The 16,213-nt window shown below is 28.3% G+C and overlaps 2 protein-coding genes across 2 annotated transcripts in view; both read right to left on the bottom strand.

Annotated features, from left to right (window-relative positions):
* Positions 1 to 6,546, bottom strand: part of LOC105624882 (glycogen phosphorylase) — a 13,621-nt gene extending 7,075 nt beyond the window's left edge. Inside the window, exons 1-2 of the mRNA XM_012206236.1 lie at positions 6,304 to 6,546; positions 2,992 to 3,093 (exon numbers count right to left, since the gene is read on the bottom strand). Of these exons, the coding sequence (XP_012061626.1) occupies positions 2,992 to 3,093; positions 6,304 to 6,546 (345 nt within the window). The remainder of the gene's footprint in view (positions 1 to 2,991; positions 3,094 to 6,303) is intronic.
* Positions 6,547 to 8,929: 2,383 nt separating this feature from the next.
* LOC105624871 (reticulon-1-like) overlaps positions 8,930 to 16,213 on the bottom strand; it is a 30,193-nt gene continuing 22,909 nt past the window's right edge. The window contains exons 3-6 of the mRNA XM_012206225.1: positions 10,531 to 10,738; positions 9,950 to 10,158; positions 9,758 to 9,863; positions 8,930 to 8,984 (exon numbers count right to left, since the gene is read on the bottom strand). Coding sequence (XP_012061615.1) covers positions 8,930 to 8,984; positions 9,758 to 9,863; positions 9,950 to 10,158; positions 10,531 to 10,738 — 578 coding nt within the window. The remainder of the gene's footprint in view (positions 8,985 to 9,757; positions 9,864 to 9,949; positions 10,159 to 10,530; positions 10,739 to 16,213) is intronic.

The raw sequence follows: 16,213 nt of genomic DNA, 5'->3' as shown, positions 1-16,213 counted from the left end.
TATATATATATATATATATATATATATATATATATATATATATATACATATATATATATATATATATATAATGACTTTGATTAACAAATTACACAAAATTTTTGTGTGAATCGTGTAATTATTTAATAAATAGATTAAGTATACTGTGTTATCTGAAGCAAATGAAAAACTCAAGAAAAATAATTTTCATTTCCATCAATTCAAAAGAAAGTGATAAATATATTTTTAAAAATATTCCCTGGTGGAAAAAAAAATTGCTGAAATTATGAAATAAAGTTAATAAAGTTTAAGGAAAATTAATGAAAATATTTGAAAAATAATGAAATAAGAATAAAGTATAATTATTTTTATAGATTAATTTATAGATTTATTAATGAATTATCGAAAACAGAAACAGGATAATGTTGGAATTAAGTTGAAAGAATGTAATCTGCTGAAAAATAATGAAATCAGTTAATATTGTAATGAAAAGCAATGAATTGAATGCCGCTCGAAGGTGTCGATTCTCATAAAATTTAGTCGTGTTCTCTGTACAATCAGTCCCTGTATTCTGTAATTCGTTATGCAATCGTTATGTGCTCATAATGATTGCGTAGATATTTTATATAGTACAAAAGCTGTGCAACTGTTGTTATAAACACATAACGACTGACTGGTATAAAGAAAGATTGGTCTATGTAACCGAAGCTCAAATTATCTGCAGTCGAATTTATAACATATTTTTTGCATGCATTCTAACATTGTAGTTATATCAATGCAAAATTAAATATAATAATATTTTGTATTAAATTATTTATAAAAGATTAACGAATTGTAATGAAATCTTAATAAATTTTAATGAAGTAATATTAAAAGTGATTCAATTTTGATTTCAATATGAAATTCAATAATATCTCATTATTATTCATTACAATTCAGAAAAAATTTTCCATCAGGGTATACCTTTAAATTTTAAATAGTCTGTAACAATATAATTGTGAAAAGGGCTCTAAGAGTCAAACGCAGTTCATATAGCATAGATATTTTACAACAAAACAAAAGCCTATTTATTAAATCTATATAAATTTAAATGGTGATACAAAATGAATATTTTAGCATGACTTCGAATCATTCTCAGCAATCTCAAAAAGAGACTAAAGTTTAAGCTTCAATCGTGTATCCTTCACATTTCACATGATTGCAACGAATTCTATTGTACCTTGGAAAAAAAAAAATTATTGTCGAAAATAAATTGCAAAGGGTAATCATTCCCTGAAAGAATTTTCAGAATTTTTACTTATATAATATGTTGTTGAAAGCGAAGAACGTAAATTCTAAAACTAGTTTTAAAGCCTTTAAACATATATTCTCATAGGCATATTACAACTTTTAAATGTAATTCCATCTCTTAATTACACTGTATAGCAAGATCCGTTGGGATATTGGTGAACAAAGAAACTACGTCCAAGAAAATTAAAATAAAATCGTTATCGGCTTATAAATAATGAATAAAATACTTTTACAATGTATCTAGGTAACAGATATAGATACATATGCGAAAATGTATCTATATACAGATACAGATATTTTAAAAGTATCTTCAGATACATATAAAATACTTTTAAATTACATTTTGTTATAATTATGGTAGTATTAAAAAACATATTAAATAAATTATTTATTAATCACTTTTAGTTTCGTTATTTTGAAGACATGAAACCATAATATAATAATAAAGTAACTAAAAATTCTTATATGCATCATACACATACTGTTTTTTAAAAACAAAAATCGGAGTTTCGGCACTAACAATACTTAATCTTTTACTCCTATTATAATATAATACGAAAATTCGACAAACGAAATTTTGCAAAATCTTGCAATTAAAATGATAAAATATTCATTATTAATTTTACAAACTGATATTTGTTCAGACCTTAATCACAGGAGTATGTTAACATGTGATAGAATCATGTCGTTGCTAAGGAAATATATCTGAAAATCAGATTCCTTTGTTTTTATATCTAGATGCAGATATACTCGAATTTGAATGTATCTCAGATACACCACAAAATGTATCTCTTTATACATGTATCTAGATGCATGTATCTAAAGATATTCAACACTGCTTGTAGACTTGATAATTTGTAAATCAATTGAAATATCAACATGATTCAGGTGTAAGTATTTGAAAATGAATATAAAAAGCCAAAGAATGCAAAGAGATGAAATAATAATTCTATAGTATGCCAGTTTATGAACCTTGGGGAGCTCACATAAACTCTTGGAATCAATTCATCATTGCAGTACTTTCTCTATGTAAACAGTGAAATAAATTCCCTGTCTTTTCATCTTGTGAACAAAACCTGTACTTACATAAGTGTCTTGTAAAATTTCTCATACGTATAATTTGAGTTTTTTCATGATTTTGCGAACAAGTGATTTTGCGCTTAAGTTTGTTAAAAGATTATTATTCATCTCAAGGATTTTTTAAATTGAACTAAATGATATGTACAGAATGATTATTAGCACCCTTTTCATAATTGTATCGTTACTTGATGTGTAGTAGAGTCTTATTTTTAATTCTTATTTCTTCCATATAATCTGATAAAAAAATAATTCATTTAATACTTACGGGTATTCTCTTCAAAATAGCTATGAGGTTTGTGAATTATTTCCTTGATACATCGTGTCTTAATACATCGTTAAAAACTAGCGTTGCAATTTTTGTTCATACTACTCAGAAATAATACCTAATGAAATAGTTACTTTTTTCACTGATGAGGTGAATTACAATGTTCATAAAATGCTGGTATTTAATGATGTCTCAAGACACGGAAATAATCCGCAAATGATGTAAATCTTTTGAAAATAATTCTTACAATTTGAAAATAATTTCTTACAATTATTTTGAGAAATTGATCTTTAGCGTGTTATTTTTTAATACATTTTTTTATATATTTGATTATATTTAATACATTTACATAAATTTATTTAAATAAAAACACTTGCCTGATACATAGCTTCGTCGCATGCTCCTTGTATCCCTAAATTGATCATTGTATTTTGCAGCGATCTTCCCATATAATATTCCAAAGATAAATAATATACTCTCTGGAAAAAAAAGCAAGACTTGCAATACAATAGAAATATTCTATTTGATTTTAAAGTTATAATTATAATAAAGTTATTATATAAACGCCATATCATGCTATGTAATAATACATATCAGTCGTATAAAAGATTTGATATCAATAATTAGCATCAAGTTATAATCCCAAAAAAATTGCGTAATTTAATTCAACTCAAGTGAGACATATTTTACTTAATCCAAGTGATACATATCAGTTGTATAAAAGATTATATAAATATAACGAGGGGACCTCGCTCCTTGACACATATTATCAAGGTCATGATCCTGAGAAACCTCCGACAAGTTTTACCCGTCAGTCGTTATTTGTCAAAAAGCTATTAATAAAAAAAATTTAATAAATAACATCTTATTTCTGCTACAATATTAAGAACTAATGTTAAGAACTATCACAAACTCTTTTCCTTGTATAATGACTTTCCACGTGAAACAAAATGCCAAGGGGTGCACAACTACAATCTACGTGAAGTATGAAAGATTACCCCACACCAAAATTTAGATCTGATTTCTTTTTTGAACCTCGCTTCGCATTGTAAACTGTACGCAAAGCGAGGGTCTTTAAATATCAATTTTGTTAAATGATACTGTAATTTACACTTCTTCTATGAAATGAATTTTATCACAAAGGATTAATTAAGGTAACAGTGTAAAATAAAAAAATTTATATTTACACAATACAATCGATATATACGTATCACTTGAATTAAGTAAAATATGTCTCACTTAAGTTGAGTTAAATAATAAAAATAATTTTCTTTTAGAGATTATATTTTGGCGCCACTTGATATATTTTTTAACTTAATACAATTTTTGTCGAGAAACACGTATTCTTAAGGCCTTTTTTAAATCTTTTTTTAAAAAGATAAATTTTTACTGTTTTATAAATTACAAAGATACGTATCATGTGTATCTTGCAATTTATACTTATAAAAATTTATTTATCATAAAGTATTCCCGCCTTAAACATTTTCAAATGATAATCAGTATTAAATAATATTATGTTAGAATATAATACATTTCATAAAAACGACTTTTTTAATATAGATAAGAAATTAAAGAAGAAAACAAAGAATTTCGACTTTATTCATTTTTATTAACTTTTGTATTTTGCGAAACGCTAATGTTTAATCAGCAATTAATAGTTTACTTGGTGAAGAAGAAGAATTAAAAGCTTACGATTATTCTATTACATCTTGTAACATGTTCTCATGAGGCTACAGTAATTTCTCTTCTTTAGTCTTCTAAAAAAATTGATATTATTTTTTTCATAAATGTTTTACTTAAAGCTAATATGTTAGATTTTTTGCTTTCTCCTTCAAGCCTCGAATCCTTCTATTTGTGTTCGATCATCTTTACGAAATACGTTTGTATTTTAATACATTATTTAACATTATGGAAAGTCTTTCAAAAATATAAGTGAAATTTTAAAAATAAAAATATATCTTCATTATTAAAAGAACAGCAATGATAAGATATTCTAATTCGATACATTTTGATGTAACATACATATTACAAAATATATAATGTATATACACTTTTAATATTTTTATACACAGAATAAGATCAATTGATATAATAAAACACAAAAATCTTTTAATATAAAAAAATATTCAGTTGCGTATTGCAGATTGCACTATACTTTCTACTTTTTGTTACGCATATCTACTTCCTTCATATTGACTGATTAATCATAATCATACTTTTGTATGTACAAAGGTTAAAATAAGATCATTAAAAATGCATATTTCACATATAAGATTTAAAATTATTAAATCTTTATCATATATGTATATATAAAACGCAGCTTTTATCTGAATTCTTATAAACATTCTCTAGATATACATGTAGTTACGAAGCATATTACATAGCATGCTATTATTGATAAATTGTATTATCCAATTTTTAATGCTCTGATGCGTTCTTTTTTTAATGAACTGTAATCGACTTATGAACTATAAAGACTTCCTATTTGCATACGATTGCAAAATATTTCTGATAAGCAAAATAATGTAATAATATAAAATTTTCAAGTTATCTTGAAAGATCTTCTCAAGAATTCTATAGATTTTCTTATTGAAAAGAAATTTTGCTTTAAAATATGGATTTAGATAGGTATTATCTTTTTATTTTATTGTATATAAACATCTAATAGTGCAAAAATATAATGAAAATTACACAATGAACGTGATTTTCTTAAATATTATTTTCCATTATCGATATTTCTCCAAATCCTTAATTTTCGATTTTATATTAATGGCTGTATGCTTTTTATCTTTAAAATTCTACAATATGTGTAAAGCAGCAACACTTTTGAAATTTTAATGGAACTTAAGCCTTAAATTTAATCATAGTCGATTATTCTCCTCACATTTGATTGGTAAATTTTTTATTAAAGGCTTAAAGGATCTCTCACACATATTCTGTAACCGTAAGACATACCAGAATTAACCAATCACAGCAGAGAGTTTTGACAATTCTACACTGTGATTGGCTAATTTTTACAATACGTTAATATTTTGCAGTTAAGATTATTACAATTAAAATCTCATTGTAAACGCCGCTTAATGTAAACTATAGCATAACCGTTAGCGCTAATATCATTGCAAGAGTATTCTGAATATGGATCTGTTCTTTTCAGTTAAATTTTTTGCACGAATCTTTCTTTTTTTCTCTCGATGTCGAAGAAGAAAAGAGAAAACAATATAAAACGGTGCAAAGAGTTCAACTAAAAAGAACAGACCTATAAAAGCCTACTAAGCCCGGTTCCACCAATAAGTTTATTCGCATCACATGCTCCAACATACTTCAATATGCTTCTACCAAAGCTCCTATTTACTCCAATACGCTCGTTTGGATGCGAACAATGTAAGATTAACTCGATTTAATTTACTCTTTATCTTTTCTTAACTTCCAGCATTAGAAAAGAACATTAAGTTAAATCGAGATTAAAGTTAATTTTATATTGGTGGAATCAAGTCTAAACAGAAGTCTAACAGAAGATCTTAGGTTAATCGTCAATTGTCAAAACAGAGAGAAGTAATAAAGAGATTTGTACGATTATGGCAATGAAATACAAACATAATAAATGAAAATCGACTGATAAAATAATGAAATGCAAAGTTGTAGAAATCATGCCGATTTACAGACTAATTATACGAGACATGAATGGATACCTTAGGATCTTTCTCGTAATAATGCTGCTGGGTGCGAATCCATCGTGATACGAGATTGTCCTTGACACTGTGGGCCAAGGCGAAGAAATAATCGCGACTTGTGGCGACATTACGATCCTTCACTAGGGTGTAGTGAAGATGCCTGTTAAAGGTCTTCTTAAAGTTCCCAACGTTCTCAACGTCAACGATGCCACGCACCGAAATCTGCTTTCTCTTTTCATGATCGCTGTTCGGAATTGACATGACGGCGATTTAATTGGCTCGATTACGTGTAGTGTGACAAACTGCGTGAACGCGACCAACACGATGTGGATCGCCAAAGGCGAATGATGCGCTGCTAGTTCGAAAGGCAATGATCACCTTGCTTCAAGGTGACGCATGCGCTCGAACATTTGCGTACTTACATACACGTGGCGGCAACAGTTTGAATCGGTAAAGAGGCGTTTTTATGAGCCGCTCAAACTGGCCGTTTCAGCGACAAAAAGAATCACGTGATGACTTTAGATGCGTTCAGAAGAACTATTAGAGAACGCTATTAGAGTTATTTCTATCATTCTATTCTTGTTTTACATCTAACAATCGATGAAGATAGAATAACACAAATAGTGACTTCCAGAGATGAAATATGCGCGACAGAAAAATATTGGATCTGTTTGCGCAACACGAACAGACCAATTATACAATTCTATACATAATGCATATTGAATGCGATGAGCGATATCTAATAAAAACTCTACTTTTTCGCAATTGTCTGCTTTTTGATGATGCAAACTGGAGTTCTCATTGGATATCGCGTCCAGTGTGCAGTAGGCATAATACGCAGAATTGTATAAAATATAGAAAACATGCATTTCGTACGATTTACGACTCTATTGTAAAATTCCTAAATTCTAAATTCTTTTTATTTTAGAACAATTTTTTTCCCTTTTTTTAAAATAAATTCTCTATTCGAAATTGTTTTGAAGAAACTTATCTACAAAACGTCTCATGTTCAAAACTAAAAAAAATCTTACTATTATAAATATAGAAGTTTACCATATTAAATTAGAATTTCGTATAAAATAAGTATTGAGTTTATTAGATATTTTTATCTCAGAATTCATTAGAAAAAATATTTCAAATGTACAAGAGATATAGGATGAATACGAAAGGAACAGCGATTATTTTATTTAATATCATTTATTTATAAATTAATGCGGATGCGAATGCAGATGCAATAATGAAAACGACAAGAAGCATATTATGCATGTTATAATTCATATTCTTAACATTTTGATATCGGTCCCGATAAAAACACGTGTTCTAATAATTGTAGATATGATATAAAGTTGCGTCTTTATCGTTTACCGTTTAATATATTTCGTGCCTTTTCACTTAAGATCATTTTCTTCGATAGTCGTCCCTTCCATTCATATGCACACATGCGCATTTGTACACATATACATACGTACATTATACATGAGCATATGCATATACGATGTGTATATATATATATATATATTTGCGAGTGCGTACATAACGATATAATTACAATTAATGATGCAGTAGCAATAATAATATTATGCAAACGTTAACGTCATTGAGAGACAGATACAATATACACGTTTTTTCATAATTTAATTCATTATTAAACCTCCATTTAATTCTCTCAAACACAACAACTGAAAACATCAAGATGTTAGGGGATATCGCTGTAAATTAGGTAATCATAAGATCTTTAAAGTCGCTGACGAATAAATTCTATTTATACGTTGGACATCTCATATTCGCCATTCTTTTCTATTCTAAATCTTTAAAGTATCACTATCTTTTCCGACACCCCCCCATTTCTCATTTATATCTTGTCGTAAAACGATTATTTTGGCGGCGTCCGATCCGCGAAATAATTATCCAAGCGAAATACGACGTTCCGACGAAGACAGGACTAAGATAAATCACATACAGCCTTATTATTCATTCTCTCTCACATATTCATAAGCATTCATTCTATTTTTTTTTTATTTTCTCGTTTGCTTTCATACTTCTCTCTTTTCACGAAGAGAAAAACAAAGGACATCATCGGATAGGTAAAAACACGAAGTTTATGATAACCATAAAACACATTTGTCAAATAGTACGACGAAAAAGAAGGAAGGGAGAGACGAAGGGCTGATTTCCTTGAAATCAATCCTTGAAAGCAACCCCGCGCACATTGCATTGTTTGCTGGCTAAAAACATGCCGTCGCTTTTTATCGTAATAATAAACAATTAATTAATCACTAAGTGTTATTTTTCTTTCTTTCTCTCGCGATGTTTACTTCCTCAATAAGAATTGCTTTCGTGATTAGAATGTCTACGCGTGCACGATCCTTGCCGACCTCAAAAAATTAATATTCTCCGGAAATACGACGGCCAAGCTCGCAAAGAACTCCCACCGTCAATAATTCCCATCTCCCGCGTGGTTATTACAAGGTTCAATCCTCGTTTTAATAATGCAAGTATTCTCCTCGATCATGTATTAGTTTTCTTACACGCGCTTTCAAGCTGTTCTCTCACTTTTCATGTTTCTTTCGTTTACTTCTAACTTAAACTTTTCTATATTTGCTGACTCAGCTGTTCGTTGGATTGTTGCCACTCTGACTTTCTTTTATTCTTCCTTTATTGGCTCAGTCTTTTTGCCAAGAGGGATTGCTGCCTTCACTCTAAAACAGTTGAATAATTCATCTTTTAGAAATATTATAGCAAAAATACAAGAAGCAATAAAAAAATTCAACGTTATTCTCTTTCCATAATTTTATTGGATAGAAATAATACTTTATGCAAGAATTGAATTTGCATGTGTATAATTTTGTTAAACGTTATTACAAAGAGAAGATATATATTTTGAGAGTTCACAATTTTCTCTTATATGTAAAAACGATTTTTATATTATTTGTCGTATTTCTATTGTTTGAAGAAATGTAAAAATTAATTATATTTGTTTATGAATCCAAATTTGAAATCAGAAGATATTAGTTTAAATTCTTATTATATAAATGAGTGATGAGAGCTATATTCAGTCATAACAGATCTTGGTGCCTAATAATGTATGAATTTTTACAATTTTCCAGTACAAGTAAATTATACGTCGATAATTTATTTTATCATAAAAGCATATTTTCTCTACAATGAGTGCATTCAGTATTACCGCTCACTGAGCGTTATTTGGTGTATTTTTGGATACAATGAAATATGCAAGAGCTTGAGCGTTTAGGAAGGGGTTGTACTAAACGCACTCATTATATAATTACAAGTAAACTGCGTATGCATTAAAATAGATTTGCATAGTAATATAACATATTTTCAATTTTTAACGCAATAAATAAGATAAATTTTTTTGCTTAATAAAAGAGAAAAAATTTATTGCACTGTTTTCATAGAAAAAATTTTCTTCATAAAATTTCTCATAAATTGAGGAAATCTCTATTCAACTTACTTGGTGGTAATTTCACTGATCTTTGTTTGCACCAAGGCCAAATTCTGATCGATCTGCTCCTGATTCGTTTCATAAACCTTAGGCAGTGTGAAAAGAGCAACCACTCCTGAAAGATAAAATGGACCGATTATTGAATTGATTCTATGCATAGTAGTAAAATATAGAGCACTTTTGTACAATAAAAGAATTTACCAATTATAATAAGAGTCATGCCATTGAACCAAGAACCCACATAAGTGAGACACCATAGCAAAACGCCAAATTTAAGAGAATCGACGAAATCTTCAACGAGGAAAAGTCTGCGCAATTCACTGACAGCTGCATTAGCATGTGCAACTGCAACATCTGCGACTTCATGCACTTTCTCAGCTGGTAATGTCAGATCCAGATCAAGAATGTCTCTACAATACAGATAACGGCTTAATTAAAGCGAAGTTTATTCAAAATTGTCATAAATAAATTAGCTAGATTGTTTCAATATTTAAAATATTTAAATATTATATTAACTAAATATTATATTAATTTTTTACACATCCGTATATACAACAGTTATATTTTATAAATTAATAAATACACATTGGAATAGGAATACACATTACTATTATCAATGTCGTCCAATATTTTGAATTATTATATTCTACGATAATTGCTTTTCAATAAAATTATGCAATTACTCATTTTGAAAATATGTTAAACGAAATATGTTAATCAACAAAATAAAGAATGTATACATGATGTTTTTAAAAGATTTTTCATCATACTTTTATACTTACTTGAATGGATGGCCGTCCGAGGTCTTCTGAACTGCTTGAAGAACCGTTTTGTAGATACGGAAAATAATGGTACCGCTAAGGGCAAGAAGTGACATATAAGCCAGCACGCTAATCAGACTAAAATAGGCCAATGACAGAAGTACACCCAGTATCGTGCCGAACACAATTCCTGACTTTTTAGGATCGCGCCAGTATATCAGAGCTGCCACTGTAAACAGAAATAAATAAAGACATTACAAAAAAAGATAAAAGAAAAATCAAGTTAGTGTAAGACTATAAATATCTTACTTAATAATCCTTTATTTTTTTTAATTTAACGTTATTGGCAAATTAAGATTGTATTAATTAATACGGAATACTATATACACATATGTGATCGTTTAAACATTTCTTTTTATAATGATAAATATCACGTCTATATTGCACAACAATTATATCGTTATTGGCATTGTCAGATCCTTCAATTAATTTTAAATCAATCTTTTAAGTTTTCATAGATTTCAATAGGAGTTTATTAAAAAATAAAGTTTATAATGCAGTTGTCAATAAAGGTAACATCGCGATGTTACCTTTATTGACAATTCCGTTACAAATTTTATTTTTTAAAAAACTTAAAGATATCAAGATATCTTTCATCTCGGTTGATAATAGTCAATAATCAATAATAGAGTGACCAGAAGTTCACTTTTTCCCGAACATGTACTCCTTTGAAAGTATTCGGGGACGTCTAATCATTCTAGCCAGATTTCAGCATTCCGGGGTATTCTTTTCAGTTCCGGGGTATTCTTTTCAGTTTTTCATTTTGAAAAAAAGCGAGAGATCGAAAGTTATTAAGCCCATCACACATGAAATATGTACATAGAAAACTAATCACTAGATTATTACTATATATATCTTTAAATTATCTGAAAATTATTAGGTATTATAAATAAAATATCTGAAAATTATTATCATACAGAATGTCCTATTTTAAATAATGCATTAAGATTTCTCGAAGACTATGACAGATACGGAGAAATGTTTTAAACAAAAGTTGTATGATTCGGAAAGAGATACAAGAAATATAAATACCATTGATTTGACTTTGAGTGGCGTAATTAAGGTCATGTCACTTTGAATTTTTTTACATGGAATCTTATCCCAAGAACTTTTCAGAACATTGTATAATAGTATTCTTTTTCATTAAAAACTTTTCGAGTTATAAGCTTTAAAAGTTGCAGTACTATCGGCGTTAGCATTAATCAGGTGTCCGATCGACGCAACAGCTAAAATCTTTCGAATGGTCCAAGATCATTACCTAGATAACATTTGTCAAGATCAAGACCATTAGAGGATTTCTCTTATTTCTATTTAGATAGTTCCTCTTATTTTCATTTTTGCACTACAAATTCATTTTTACGCTGCAGAATTTGTGTTTTGGAACGTAACACATATCAAATTTTCAAAATAAATTGAGTATATCGAAAAAAATTACACGTTTTTAGCCATTTTCATGACTTTATTAAATACTTCTCAATGTCATCATAAAATACTATTCTCTCAAAATTCATTTTGAATCGATAGCGTATGATATTTTTACCTGAGATGTACTTGATGGTGGGGAGATACAGGTATATTACGCTTTGAAGTTGTAGCTTGTCTGTTCAAAAGACCACGGTTAATGTCATTCTTTAAAATTATATCTCTACCCTTAATATACACCGATTTCATTTTGTGGCTACATTCCGATTCAGGCACGCAAAAATACATAGGAAATACGCAAAAATACTTCTACATCTTTAAAAAAAAATCTTGAGACCTGTGTAATTGGAGGAATCATATTATAAAAAAAAAATCATACATCCATTAAAAAAAAAGATCTTAACCTTCATATGATCACAAAAATCGATTTTTTTCTAAAATTGATTTTTTTACTATTAAATTTCTTTCCTTTCAAGTCATACAACTTATTTGTTTAAAACGTTTTTCATATCGTTTTTCGAGATATTTGCCTGTAGTAATTAAAATAAGACATTCCGTAAATTACGCCAAACAAAAATATTTTTTTCACATATAATATCTTTTTACATTTAAGTGTCAAATTAAATAATTTCGATTTTTTTAAAATTTAATCTATAACTTTTTCTATAATTTGAGAATAAAAATTCACAGAATAAAATTCTATTCTTAAATTAATATGTATTTTAATACGTATATTTAGTATATATTTATATATATTAAATACGTGCACGTGTGGATATTCCATTTTTTAAATAATTTTCATATATTATGAGACACGTAAAATTATGAACAATTCACTGTAAATTTATCTAAATTATCTAAAGCAGATTTAATTAATAATACAAACTTTTTCAGATATATCACAGCAACAATATACAGGGAAGCTTTTATGATCATGATACGAAAAGAATAGGACCACTACTACATGTTACCAACCATATGTTCCCAGATCAACGATCGTCAGCATGCCAGTCTAGCTATACTTCCGCAATTGTAGAGATGCATAAGAACGCAGAACTTACCACGATTGCGCTCCGGGGGAACTTGCACATGTCCTCTCTGAATATTTCTTCGTACCATCCTTATAAGCGTCACGGAGATCTTTAGAGAGGGTATCTGTGCGGTCAGTAGTCACACACGCGACAATTCCAATATTATTCAGTTCAGGATACAGCCACGCGAGAGACAGTCTCACTGATGAAGAAGGAAAGGGAGAAAGAAAGAGGGGGAAAAACGGTACGGGAAGAAGCTGGCAAACGCGAACAGGGACGTAACTATTCCAGGCGATTAACTCTGTTTTAAAATTGAACAAAAACAGCTACTTTGAATTCTGTCGGAAAAGTTACAGACATGAATAAATTTGTTACAATATTTCAGTCAAATGCTGATGAAAATGCAAAAATTGACCAACAAAATATGACGAATTAGTAATAAAAATCGAACAGAATTTGATGCCAGTTATGTATTCGATTTTTGCTATCAATATTAGGTCTGTTTTCTGTGCTGAACTGGTGTACACTTTTGGAACTTAAAGTGAGATAGATATATATTTGATATTTGTCGAAAGAGAGAAAGAGAGTTATAGTGCAGTTTAGTGCAGGTCTAGTTTAGGAACAGGAAACAGATCAATTGTCATCGTGTTATGTTTACACTAACAACAATGTTATCAATCTGAACAGTTAGAGTTATCGGAAACAGATTTTGCAAAATGTCTACTATACCTACATTTCGTCAATAGAATATCTCAGAAAATATCTAACAAAATGTACTAACAGTATATAATGATAAATTGATCGTAGAAATCGAGTATTTGTAAAACATTTTATATTTAACTGTTATCTTAAAAAGACTCAATACAAACATAGTTTTTCTTATACGAATATCAAAATTACTAGTAATTATAAGATATTATTCAATCTTAATATGTTTTTTTTATTTTAAAAATAGGTGTAATATGAAGACTAACAGATATGATATGAACAGATATGATTTACTCAACTTCTTCTATATTTTAATAAATTTGTCAACAGCAATGCAATCCAAAAAAATATTGCTAATTTGATGCTGTACTTAAAAAGAGTTTAAATACTAAATTATCAAAGATTTTGATTTTTACATTCAAAAAGAATTTAAATACTAATTATCCTATAATACACTAAGCTTCAATTACTCGCTTTGTGATCATATCTTGGATAAATTACATGAAAACTTTTAACAATCAAACATTTAACAAAATCAATGTTGAATGTTATACGTAAACGAACCGCTCAAAGACGAAACAAAATGACAATATTTAAGTAATGTTACTAACGTCACATCTGTATTGTCACTTCAAAAAAATGTTTCATTCAGAAATTACAATGGAGATACGATTTGATCGTTAGTACAACTTAGTCAAAAACTCTTCTCTATATACAATTCTGTAATACTAATATTATAATAGTATATTTTCTAATATATTTATGTTTCATATTAATAATATATTTATATCAAAAATGTTTATTTATATTTATAATGAATTCAAAGATCGATAAAATTTTGATTTTAATTGTCTTTTAATAATTACAATAAAAATTTTCCTAATATAGATAAAAAGCTAAATTATTCATTATTAGTGAATTTATGGAAGAAAATAGAAGTTAAAATTAATCAACCACGTAAAACTCGCGTAAAATCGAATGCGCAAAAGTGATAAAATAGCTTTGCCGCATTGCGGATGTGGTCTGTGATGCAGGTTCTATAGAGAGTAATTCTTTAATGAAAAAAAAATCTGATTGCATTAGGGTAACTCCGATATATATGCCGCACCTAATAAAACCTTAATTTATTATTTACTATGTTTAAGGTAAATGAACTAACCAATTAACCAGTAAAAACCAGTAAAAACTTTTTGTTATCTACTATTATAAAAAAATATTAGAAATCCGAAATTATTTTTGTATTAAAAAAAAGAACTTTTTGAAACAAGATGAGATATATGGCTGTTCATAGGAGGGAATGGAATGTACGGTTCACGAAAAATTTACAAATAATGTTTATAAATAAGACGTAAAATGACAATCTATAAAATGTGTTTACAAAGTTTTATTAACAAATAAAAATGATAAATATGTATGAAGTATAATATAGATAACAATTACAATCTTTTACATACAAATGTTATGATATGAGGTGCATATTTCAAGTAAAACGCATTTATTGGAAATCTATAACAGATTCAATCAATACGTCAGAAATGAATAAATCAAAATTCTTGTAGAAAGAATAATAAGCATAATTAAATTCTTTTCTTTTAAATATATCAGAATTTTTTATTAATCAAATTAGGATAATCCAATATTCACGTCACGCAAGGATTTACGCCGAAGTCAGAAAAAATAGAAATGATGTACATGCAATCATTTTGTTATGTGCCTTCCAATTATATTAGTATTGTGTTATAATTTATTTATTACTATTAATATTAATAAAATTATTATCAGTTAAATCGATTTGTCAATGTAGTGGATAGCGTAATCATAATCTATATAAAATGATTATTACACAGATTGCTAAAAATTTAATAATTATTTAGTAATACGTAAGTGTAAAGAAATAGTAAAGAATGGAGCATAGTAAAATACAAATGCTTAGCTCTTATATTCTTTGTTTAGTCTTATATATCCCACAAAATGCGCAGATTAAATTCAATGCACTAAATGCACTAAATGCATTACATGAAATATATCTCAGTTATAACACATGTATTAATAATATATGTAAAAAATTATAATTATTCTCTATTACTTCTATACATATTTATTCCTTTCACATTCTTATTCCTTAATAAAATTTTATAAACACGTTTTATAAGTTATTATATCATCCCTATCAAGCGATTCAACAACTGTTCGGTAATGATATGCAGTTGTGTGAGCATCGAAAATTCCGAACGTCGCATTTTATAATGACATTCATCTCACCTGATTCAGGATTTTTTACTAAATATGGCATTTTATGTGTGTGTGTGTGTGTGTGTGTGTGTGTGTGTGTGTGTGTGTGTGTGTGTGTGTGTGTGTGTGTGTGTCTACTACTACTCCACCTACCCTACCGTACCGTACGTACGTCGTTACGTTACGTTACGTTACGTTTACGTTACGTTTACGGTTTTACCGTTAACCGTTAACGGTTAAACGTAAACGTT

Source organism: Atta cephalotes (genome assembly GCF_000143395.1).
Source record: "Atta cephalotes unplaced genomic scaffold scaffold00003, whole genome shotgun sequence".
Taxonomy (NCBI): Eukaryota; Metazoa; Arthropoda; class Insecta; order Hymenoptera; family Formicidae; genus Atta; species Atta cephalotes.
The sequence above is the reverse complement of the archived record's forward strand: the minus strand, read 5'-3'. Positions and strand labels throughout refer to the sequence as shown.